General features: G+C 37.9%; 2 protein-coding genes across 2 annotated transcripts in view; both read left to right on the top strand.

The window, feature by feature from the left end:
* The first annotated feature begins 709 nt into the window (after positions 1-709).
* LOC108564039 (receptor-type tyrosine-protein phosphatase zeta-like) lies at positions 710-7,097 on the top strand. The gene is made up of 9 exons (XM_017922921.1): positions 710-785; positions 2,626-4,958; positions 5,012-5,173; positions 5,236-5,475; positions 5,546-5,683; positions 5,787-5,915; positions 5,979-6,131; positions 6,191-6,409; positions 6,808-7,097. Exons 1-9 carry the CDS (start codon positions 758-760, stop codon positions 6,859-6,861), a joined length of 3,456 nt encoding a protein of 1,151 aa, XP_017778410.1. The 5' UTR covers positions 710-757; the 3' UTR covers positions 6,862-7,097.
* A 2,509-nt stretch (positions 7,098-9,606) lies between these two features.
* Positions 9,607-12,256, top strand: part of LOC108564033 — a 4,569-nt gene continuing 1,919 nt past the window's right edge. Inside the window, exon 1 of the mRNA XM_017922906.1 lies at positions 9,607-10,348. The gene's annotated coding sequence lies outside the window, so the exon portion shown is untranslated. The remainder of the gene's footprint in view (positions 10,349-12,256) is intronic.

The raw sequence follows: 12,256 nt of genomic DNA, 5'->3' as shown, positions 1-12,256 counted from the left end.
AAGGGTGATAAATCTTATAATTGTTTGGGAAGGTTAATTGTTCGTGGCATAGTTTTTATTGTTGACTGTTTGACTTTTACATAATCCTTCTTTTGAGACAGTGATGGGTCGTAAAAACTAGCAGAATATGAGAAACCAGAGAGTTTGACCAAAAAGGTGAACTTTCCATAATACTATACATAGTACACATAGTACATATTACTATATACATATATCAATAATTAATAATAAAGTGGTTGGACACAACAATATGTATTTAGTCTTGGTTATAATTAGTGCTCACTTATATTGAAATATGTACAAATTTTAGAAATTCATTTGTAAATAAAGTACAAAGTTGTAATTGATTAGCGTGTGTAATTCACCTATATATTTCCTCTTCTCTCTCTTCATTTCAATTTTCGTGCCAAACAAACAAAATTTCTACTGTTGCTCATGAAGCACGAAAAAAAAAAGGAGAGCACACGACAAACACCATATTGTTGTTCTGCATGCGTATATATACATATTTTTTTTTTCAACGGTGGAAAGTGAATTTCTCTTCATGATCGCTCCAACGGAAAGATTTTCGTGATCGCATCGGATCCGATCATCTCTGAATATCCATGCACGAATTGAAGCGCACAACTTTCTCAAATTCGTTGTCCGTGAATTTGATTTTGTTTGTTGTTTCATTGCAAAAATTGAAATGTTTTCCTAATGGTTTTGTTTCTCTGCTTCCAGATAGACCCGCAATGCAGCAACCTATAATGTGATTATGGTCTTCACGGTTCGATGCATACTAGGTACGTATCATTTCTACATTATAGACGCCGATTGCCCAACGCGAAATAGAAACAAAGCGAAATTTATGCGCTCAATCCCGTTCATTAGTCAATGCAGCCGTTCGATGTTAAACGACTTCCGCCGCTGCAGACCATCCATTCATCAATTATTTCTCTATAAATTCTCAAGATTTATATTATAGACCTGAGTTTATTTTATATTATAAATATTTGGGTCTACAAACGAATCGGTAAAAAGGTTGAGAAACGATGTTGTAGATCAGTTTTTCTCAACATAGGGGTCGTGACCCAGAATTGAAATTACATTGAACTTACTTCAAAAAGGTTGCACTGCAAAAAAATGTTGGGAAACGCTTTTGTAGACCAATCATTCTTAATGTAGCAGAAATTACGAGTTTGATGGTCGTTAATTAACTGGTGCACCGATTCCAACTGTAATTTCGAAACGTAATTCTGAATCACTGGACAATGAAGGAATTCGCGATGTCCTTTTTTCTTTTTGCTCAACAGATTTCGTGAGTCTAATAACACTCTCTGCTCGTAAACCGTGAATTCATAATTGAGGAAAGAAAAGAGCGGAATGTCCTTTTAACGGATACTAACAACAAAATGTACATCATCATCATCATTTATTTATAAAATTTAAATAATACATAATATAGGGTGTGATACAAAAATGCAGACTGTTATGGGCTTTAGCCTCTTTCAGCCTCTTAATAACAGAAAGTTTTAAAAAAAAAAAAAAACATCAACAATAATAATAAGAAAATAAATATTAGTAACAATCACTTGCACAACACGAATGTTTTACATCACTGAGGGGGAGTGTTTTTTAAAGTCTTGGAGAAGTTGATTAATGTGGGGTCGTTGGAGTTAGCGTAGGACGCCAGACGGCAGGGGGGTGAGGGATTTTTTCCTTTGGGACTTTGGAGAATGTTGCCCCTAAAGGGGGTTTGAAGAGTGAGAGGGTGGGGTGATCTTGAAGGGCTATGCGTGAGCGAGTCGGCCTTGGAGTTTTTTTTTTATGTATTCGAGGATGTTTGGGAAGGTGACCAGGTTTTAGAGGGTGGAAGAGGGGTGTCGGTAGTGAAGGCGAAGGATTTTGCGGATGCATTTGCGTTCAAACTGAAGGATTCTTTTTAATTGTCTGGGTGGAGCAATGGTGTAGTATGTTATGTGGTAAGTGAGGATGAAAACTTTGTAGGTATGGAGAAGGGTTTCAACGGAGAACAAAATGTACGGAATGAACAAACGGTTTTGAAAATTTCCCGAAAATGAAAACTGGAATTTCAACGTTGGATTGATTGAATGAATGCGCGGTTGATGCGCGAAACGGTTCAATTTGAATGATGAAATGAAGGGAAACCTGTTTCGATGGGAAATGGTTATGCGCCATTATATAACGATTAACAGAGCAAACTCTCGCCGATAATCTGCTTTTACTGTAATTCGATGCATGACGGATACGCCTCGGATTATCCAGCAAGGACAATGACATTTCACCAGTCCGTGTGTATTAATTACTTTACCATGGATGGCGCGCTCTGTTAGTTATCCTTTAATATTTAATTTCGGATTATCTCCAAAATGCTTTAATCTCTCGTTCAGTCACAATTTAAGTTGTTTATCATTAAAAAAAGCCATGACGAGAAGGGAAATTAGTTAATTTCGTGACGCAATAATAAGCAATGATTACGAGTTATTGCGCTTTAATGATTTGAATTGGAAATTAAGGATTAATTCGCTGAAAAGGGAAAATTTCTCGACCGAGCCAAATAGCGAAAACGAAAAAAAAAATGGAGTTATTGTTGCAATAATTGGAACTTTTCTATTGTTGCAGGATGTTTCCTAGTGGTGTTATCTTGCACGATAATCCAGCCTGCTTCGTTAGCAGGCCGAGACGAGAGCCTGGTGAAAGTAGCGAAGACTGAGGAGATCCCTGTTACAACCGCAACGACTCGAGGAACCGTGAGGTACACGACTGTCCTCCCGGAGGTGGACGAGAATGATATCAAGAGGGAAACGACGACAAGCGGCGTCGTGCTGAATGTCATCAAGAACAGCACGAGCGAGGAGAACGTTATCAAGAACATCACGACGTCCTCAGAAGAAAACTTGATCAAGAATGATATCAGAAACATCACGGCGTCCGCAGATGAGAACCTAATCAAGAATGATGATAAGAACATCACGACGTCTTCAGATGAGAACGTTATCAGGAAAGAGTACAACGCAACGCGCACCGATAACTCGAGATCATTGGATTTCGATATCAGCAAGTACACATCACCGGAATTCCAAAGCCGCAACGCCGTTTACAATCTGCCTACCTCACCTGAAAACGACAAGTACATAGATCCGGAGATCATCGCCAAATCTTACAAACCTTCTTCGGAATTTTCCTTCGATTTTACGACGCCCAAAAGCGAATCCTTCGATAAGAGATACCACGAGGTCCAAGAAGAAATCATCAGGAAAATTGAATCTCCCACTTTGGATGAGCTCATAGAAAGGAGCAAAGACAACAGAACCGATACAGATTTGAACGTGATTCGTTACGTCACCAATTCCAGCGACGATAGAAGCGGCGCCAATTTCAAGCACAAGAGCAGCGAGAGCGAAAAAGTTTTGAAAGTGAACTTCGAGTCTAAGTATAATGAGACGAAGAACTTGGATAACAAGATCTCGCCCGAAGGCACGGACTTACCAAAGAAGATTAGTAAAGATTCCCTGGTGAGTAATAAGATTAAAACCGAAATTCTGAAGGCCGTCGATGTTAACTCGAGGGGATCCACGAGGTACGCGGATAGTCTGAAGACTACAACAGAAATCCCCAGAAACAAGAATTACGAGCAAAGCGTGCAAGAGAATAACATTCATCCGGTGATCGTTCCGGTTCCCATCGCCACCACGGAATCCACGACTACCGTCAACTTGTTTGAGATGACTGCTGAAGAATCCGTAGAGACATCGACGGAGTACTTTACTTCAGTTTACACGACCTCGCACGATAACCAGGAATACTTTGAGATGACTTCAGAGTCAACGACAACTGTGCTGCCTGAATCAACATTAACAACTACATTTGAAACAACGACACTGGAATCGTTAACAAAAATAGAAGAATCAACAACTAAAATGATGGAATCAACAACCAAGATAATGGAAACAACATATTTACCATCAACAATGCAATCTGATGGGACAACAATGCTTCCGACAACTGCGGAAGAATCGTCGACTCAATTTACGGAAGCTGCGGATGAGACAACAACTGAAATTGTTAAGGAGACAACGAATCCTGAAACCACAACCGAAGATTTTTCGACTACTGAAAATGCTGTGATTAAAGATGAATCGAAAATAACCACAAGCGAAAGAAGTCGCAGCACCAAAAACATGAAAATATTCAACATCCCAACCACTCAGGAAGTCACAGAAGAATCAACAACTGAAGCTGACTCTGAGGACCCCACGGAGTTGACCAATTTAACCATCACGGAAGCTACAACAGCAACTGAAGTTCGCAATACCACAAGTAACGATGATATGATGGTCTCTGATCAATCCACAATTCAACCAGAAATTGAAGATGTTGTAACTAAATTACCGCAAACCGCAGAAATATCCACTCTCACTAATCTTATTATTACCACTGCTCAAGTCAGGTCTTCCACTTTGAAAGATGACGTTACGACTGAAATGTCTACGATTGCTGTGACCACGCAGAATGCGATTATGAAGGAGTACGATGGGAAGATAGCAACAGAAAGTGCACCAAAGATTGATGTGAAAGAGAACGATATCGTCAAAGAGAATGTAACTAAGATTAATCAGAATGAAACTAGCGATATCGAAGATGATGCGGATGATATCGTAGATGAAATGGATTACATGGACGTGCACAGTAAAAAGTCGAATAAGACTAATGAGGAGATTGAGATTGTGCCGATGAAACCGGAGAGGACCACTCAAAGTGTTAGGAAGTTGATACCAGAAGTGCGGAAGATCACAACAACTACCGTGTCTTACCAATTGGACGTTGAAGAGAAAGAGGCGGAGAGCGACACGGAGGAGAGTCGGATGCCGGAGGAGGAGAATTCGGGCACTGTTATAGCTATAATCATTTCTTCTGTCGGAGCAGTTTGCTTAATTATCTTAGCTGTTTTATTGGTAAGTTTTGAACTTTTCTTGTAAGATAATAGTAAATAATTCATGAATTGTAGTTCGTGATGAGGCGAAGACAAAAGCGTTTCAACTATGGACAAAGATGCACTCCTGTTAGCTTGGACTCGTATAGTATGGACAACGTTTCAGTGTACAATAGCGTGAGGAGGAAAGCCATCAGAGGATCTAAACGCTCCTACGGAAATCCTGCCTTCGACGATGTAAGTATTTCGTTACATTTATTATCTTGGACGTATGATTAAAATATGGATTTTTCTTAAAGGCGACGGTGTCGCATCCGTTGAACTTCCAAGGCATCTCCAAGTTCGCCACGAACACGGAAGATATAAGCGACGAGTTCGAGGAGATTCCTCAGGTAACGGCTCGGATGACCGAGTTGCCGGAGGGCTGCGACACGAAGAACCGCTACGCCAACGTTATCCCCTTACCGGAGACACGGGTCTTCCTTTCGCCGGTCGACGACGATCCGACCGGCGATTACATCAACGCCAATTACGTAACCGTGAGTAGAGCGAGAAGAGAACCGTCTCTTCGCGAGCAATTGATCTAAATCTGTTGCGTGTTATGATTAGGGTCCAAAGGGTGTCCGAGGGTATTACATCGCATGTCAGGCGCCGATGCAGAGCACCGTCAACGATTTCTGGAGGATGATCTGGGAACAGCAGTCCAAAGTCGTACTGATGCTCACCCACATGTATGAAAACGGCGTGGTAAGTTCGCAATTTCAATTACAATTAACAATTCCTTTTATTTACTATAAATCTGTCTTAATAAATTGGATTTAATCTTATAAAAATGTTGTTTTTGCAACAGGAAAAATGCGTGGATTATCTTCCACCGTCCGAAGTGTTGGATTGCCATCGTCTCTTCGGCGATTACCAAGTGACCTTGAAGAAGCGCGAAGTCAAAGACAAGTACATCATTTCCAGTTTACAGCTGAAGGTAGCTTAACTAACTTGGTTTCACTTTCAACGTTGTTAATTCAATTTTTGCTTGCATTTTCAGAATATGGTGAGTAACAGCTGGAGGGAGATCACGCACATCTGGTATTCGGGATGGCCCGAGAAAGGCGTCCCCGAAGAGGAAAACTCGCTGATAGCATTCCTCATCGAAGCCAGGAGTTACGTGAAACTGATACAAAATAGTGCAGACATCATGGTAAATTTAACGAATTGAAATCGCTGAGGAGATGTTATAAATGTTTTTTTTTTTGTTAGCCGAGGGAGACGAACGGAAACATAAATCCGGAAGTGTGTCCGGTCGTGGTGCACTGCAGTCCTGGAACGGCCAGGACGGGAACGGTGATAGCTTGTGATATTGCTATCAGGGAGTTCGAGATGAAGCGTGTAGTGGATATACCCAAGATCGTCTACAAGATCCGAAGAGGCAGAGCCAGTTCTGTCCAAACCAAGGATCAGTACGCCTTCATTTACAGGGTAAATATACGAAACAAATCGCAAGAACGAGCGCATCTTCCATTGTTCTTCGAACACGCTTTCTTCGTGACGCAATTTCGCACGAATTAGTTTACATAACGTCGCCGACTTCCGTGTCTTGCATAGAACACATTAATTAACATAATTTTGGGATCAGTTTCGTAGCTTCACACAGAATAATCAAGAGTTTTGTTTTCTTTTATTAGTATTAATACTAAATAGATTAACACTTTCTGATGATTGCGCAAAAAGCTTTAAACAAGTATTGATGCACAGTAACATCTTCGTACATTGAAAAGTGAATTATCAATTAACATTCCACGTTATCCACGAGCGTCTGAATTAATTAACGATGCATACGTACGTGCGACTAATTACTAATTGTTCTTTTGTTTCAGGTAATAAACACGTATGCAACCAAATTAACGGGCGGAGCCTTGGATACAATTTAGTTACGTAACAAATATACATATATATATATATACAAATATTATGATTATTATTATTTTGTGTGTGTGTGTGTGTTAGTTTAACGTGTGTAAGAACTGTAATTTTATTATTGTGATATTACCGAGAAAAGTGGAAAATGCGAAACCCGCAAGAAGAAACCGCAAGCAACGTTTCTTCGGTGAAAAAAAACAAAACAAAAATCACACGTAAATGGAAATCCATTCTATTTTTGTTTTGTTCATTCTAAGATCTTTCTTCCTTTATATAAATATATATTTTTTTAATCTGTACATAAATTATTTTGATGCTTTGTGTATGTATTGTATATAAAACAAAAACAAAACAAAAAAACATGATGAAGAAACGGCAGATGTTAATAATTATCGAGTATTATGATATTCTATTATATAATTAATCCTATTTTAGAGCTCTCTATACAAAATAAAAACGTTGAAAATTGTGTTACGTAATTTACTTTTTGTGCTCCATCCTCCTCCATTTGATTTACTCGAAAACTATAATAGATAGAATGAATCCAATATATGCACATGAAAGCTGAATGTTTGGGGAATCTAGCAAGTATAGATAAATTCCTGTACTTTTATCCATATTGCTGTAATACGCTTTCAAAATTGAAAAAACGTTCGAAAAAGTAGTGTTTTTACATTTCATTGATTTACTCGAAAACTATAAAAGATAGAATGAATCCAATATATGCATATGAAAGCTGAATGTTTGGGGAGTCCAGCAAGTATAGATACATTGCTGTGCTCTTCTCTATATTGCGGTAATACGCGTTCCTTTTATGAAATGGACTGGGTGGGGAGGCATCAAATGATTACATACTTTTGAGGGAGGCGTAGTAACATCATGTTTGAAAACCACTGGCTTATATTCCTATGGTAACCAATGGTTTAAATAATCGTCGTTATGTTTGTTGTTGTTGCTGTAATATGAAACAAAAGTCGAATACGTAATTCATTGCCTACTCAATAAAGTAGTGGCGAGTTGAACTATCGCTTTGTTAATTCACGCCGATTTATTGGTTCGAAATAATTGAACACGCAACACTCGTTATCACGAACGCAACCCTCCATGATTTGGAAATAGTTGTCAACCCTTCTTCAAAACATTGGTTTTCTTGAATTATTTATTATTGATGGATCCCGCACTAATTGCACCCAAATCACTAATTAATTTAGTACGCATCGGGATTTCGAGTATATAAACATATTATTATTTTCGAATAGACTGAAATTAAATTTACTTTGACCTTTTTTCCGATGGGGTGGCTCAAATAACTTAATCCGATTACGCTACTCGCACTAATAATTAGATTATAAACATTTGTATTCATTTCATACAAAAAAAAACAAACAAAATTATGATTGATCTTTAAAACTTAGAGATCAAAGTAGCTTTTGATAGACAATAGAACGCAAATGTCAAAGAATCTGCGAATTCACTAAATTGCAATACAGATTGAACTTTAAGCTGAAAGGGCGCATTAATGAGATTTACAACAACTAAATGAAAATTAATTGCATTCCGCAAACCATTCTACTATTGTATATGTTTCCAAATGCAAATGTCAAAGTGACAAATACTTTGGCAGTTGTTAAATTGAAATTGTTTTCAAGGCCAGAGTTGATTGGTATTTCAAATTGCAAAAATATAACGACCCGACGCATCCACCATAATTACTCTAATAACTAAATCTGAAAACTGAACGTTAATATTCGTGCTGAAGGCAGCTCCAGAAATAGACCTGAAACCTTAATTAGAGACGACGTTTTGATTGAATCCTCCAGGCAAAGTTGTAATTACACCAGTCAATTTTGATCACAGAACCGTGCATAACTCTTTTGTTTCTATTTTTTTTTAACAGTTAGATCGTAGTTGCTTTAGGTAATTTTAGCTATTTGAAATAAATCAATTACGTGTCGTTGAACTTGACATTAATTTCCTACGTATGTTCATCTGTCTCATTCTCTCTCCCATGGAAACATACAATGGTTCGTTCAGTTAATTTTTTTCAGTATTTTCGTTCTACTTTTACTGTTTCTTTTGTGTTCGTGCGCGCATGAAAGTCGTTCGAAGGGTAAAATGATTTGGTGCAAAATTATAATTGGTTAACTGTAGTAGGCGGATGCACGCACAGGGTGCATGGATTTTGAGGAAGGGTGTGTTGGGGGGAGATTGGTTTCTGAAAAAGAACGCTCGATTTACGTTGGGGGCCCCACCGGCGCAGGACCGTAACAAGAAATATAAAAATTAATATTAAAAATTTTCATTAATTTCCAAAAAAAACGTATGAAATATATGATTTACTGAATGTCTAAATACATACGATGAGTAAATTATGATTCAAACTACTCTACGTTAATAATTATCTGCAAAACTTATCTTATCACAACTATTTATTTAACTAAGTTTCAATCATATTTAGTAAATCGTTAGTGAAACGTTGTTTATTTCTTTATTATCCTTGGTGATTTCTTTTCGAACCAAACATTTTCATAGAAAAAAAGAAGAAACAAACATATTTTGAATTTATTGAAGAACTAAATTACAGTGAGAATTACAACAGAATACAGGTAATGTTCGAAATAGAAATTGTTAATTTTAATGCTGCGAAACGTTAATCAATTACAGATTTGTAATTGATGTATTATTAACTGTTCAAAGTATTATTGCGAAACAATCTGACAGTTGTTTTGACGTTAGGTTACGAAATTGTTGTTTAAAGATCAAAGCGGTTAATGGATTGTCAAACAATTTGTTGTTGGTTGCGTAAAAGTTGTGAGTGCGTGTGTGTCGCTGTGCTATAATGATGATGACGATGATGCAACGAAGAACGTACGTAGGGATTAGCATTTTTGCGGGAGCGTCTAGTCGGCGTCGCGGCGCGCGCCACCTAACTTCCACCACTGTCGCCCTCCACCGTCCCTTTTCGTCCGCCCTATCGTGGTGTACGCAGGACGATCGTTTGGCAACTGCTGAGAGTTGCTGTACCGCGGGTTGCTGCAGTAGAAGGGAGGCGCTCGGGGGATGCAGGCTTCTCCGCACCCTGCGGCTCGATCAATGTGCTTTTCATCATAAAACATTTAGTTTCGCAGACGCCTCTCTCTGTCTCCCTCTCTATCTCTCTGTGTGTGTGTGTGTGTCCGTCTCCCTCAACGCCTCCCCGTCTATCAATCTCTGTCTCTCTCTCTCATTTACCCCTTTAACTCGAGAGAATCTCAAAATCGAAACGAACGGGCGAAAAAAATTTTGGGGAAAAGTGTAAAATCGAGTTCCGCGCGCCTCCTTGGATCCCTCTTTCGGTGCAGAGGAGCGGAGGAAAGCTGAACGTGTAGCGACAGCAGCAGCAGAAGCGAGCGTGCAGAGTTAGAGAGAGAGACTATTTTAAGGGTGCAGACGCCTCGTGGACGCTCTTCTTCGGGACACAGGACAAAACCCTCACAAACACCGGTCGGCTCGATCGAGGTAGTAACCACTTCTTTTTTTTTCTGCCATGACTCACTCATCCACGCACAGCACTCTATATACCATATTTTTTTTTTTGCGTGTATGTTCGCAATTCAATCGCAGCCCTACCCCACCCCCTGCAAAATCAATTCTTTCCTGCGGCGAAAACTAAATCATTGAATTTCACCACTTTTATCTTCTTCACATTAACAATTTCATAATTTTAACTACATAAACTATTACGACAATCATCAATAAATCAACTTTTATTAAACTTAATTGTTGAACACTGCTTAAGCTACAAATTGAATCTATAACGTTAATACATGACAGATAAAAGTGTCAATGTCATTGCGATCATTAAACTGACATAATAGCTGCAAATATCCGAACTTTGCTTTTAACAAACGATTATAAATGTAACTTCATTTCATGCAAAAGAATCATCGTTGAACGATGTAAAAATCTCAAATTGACGTTACAACTAACATGACAGATGGATGTGTCATTGTTGAATTAGGTTAAAACTTAATAATTGTTTCAAAGTTCAATAGTTCAATGAAATAATCGTCATCAACATTGTTTGTGAATTATTTGAACTAATTTCTTCTGAAACAAACAAAAAAAGTTAATTTATTGTTAATAATAATGTCAGTGTCAAATTTGACACCGGTAGTATCTGAATATGAATGATTTGCACAAAATATTAAAATAATTGTAGAAATTAATGTGTGTTTAGGGAGGATAATGAAAAGTTTAATGTATGCATTCAAAATTACCGTTCGCCACGAAACTGTCATTATTACACGCATTTGTTTCGCGTATCCTTGGATACCAATTAAAACATTTAATTTGATTACACGCCTACCTATATGTCAAATTACAATGAAATTGGCTAATTGTATTCTGTGACTATGTTTGTAGATATTTGAAAACATTCAAATACCCGGCGCATCCACTCGTTTTTAATAAATTATTTTTGTAATCTATTCATATTTGATTATATAACAAAGTAATATGAATGCATGTGAGGCGAACAATTCTGAAATAAACATAACAATTGAAAAGCTGAAACTTTTCCATTTAATTATTCATTAAAAGCAAACGTGAAGCGGATATGTTTTCGAAATTGTTTAATTAGAACGTGGAATTGTACAAATTTAATTGGACTGTTTGCAGAAGCGAAGCAAAACTTTGGAGCGAAATAAAATGAAAATGAAACTGTTCGAGTTGAAACAAGAAGAACAACAGACAACTAAACAAAATTGCGAATCCAGCGCGCTCTGGATTTACAGTATATTTATAAATTCAGATTCTCGATGATGTTGATGAACTGTTATTGTGATGAAATGGTGGAAATTAAAAATGCAATTTCGTTTGTTGTTTGAATTTGAAATTAGTTGGCTGCTGTTACTGTTATGAGGGGGTTTCGGAAGAATGGGAGTAATGATTTTTGAACCCCCACCGAGTCCCATGTGTGTTGACTCATCCGGTTGTTTGCACACGTACATATTCACACACATACACACGACATCTCCTTTCTTGAAAGCAACCGAGTAATTCGATCCGCAACACGGGGACATTTCAATCAGGAACAGAAGACCAATTTCAATTTGCCTCAAAAAAAAACAAACTATTGTTACTGTTGCCATGACAACTAATAGTGACATGGCAACAGTTTCTTTACTGACGTTTATAACGTCAAACAACTGTCAAACTAATTTGTTACTATTGTTTGACTTTGTCAAAACGTTTTTGTTACCATAGCACTTTTGTTCTAGTTTTTTACTTGTTTAATAGGTTCATGTATGGTTTTGATGATTTCTACACTCATTATTTTAATTTTAATTGCAGCAATGAAAGAAGTATTGGCCGAGGGGAAGAATTTCAGATTGGTACAAGAAGAGGAACTGCCGGAAATTACTG

Source organism: Nicrophorus vespilloides, unplaced genomic scaffold, assembly GCF_001412225.1.
Source record: "Nicrophorus vespilloides isolate i.1.1-1 unplaced genomic scaffold, Nicve_v1.0, whole genome shotgun sequence".
Lineage (NCBI taxonomy): Eukaryota > Metazoa > Arthropoda > Insecta > Coleoptera > Silphidae > Nicrophorus > Nicrophorus vespilloides.
This window is presented reverse-complemented; position numbering and strand designations above follow the sequence as displayed.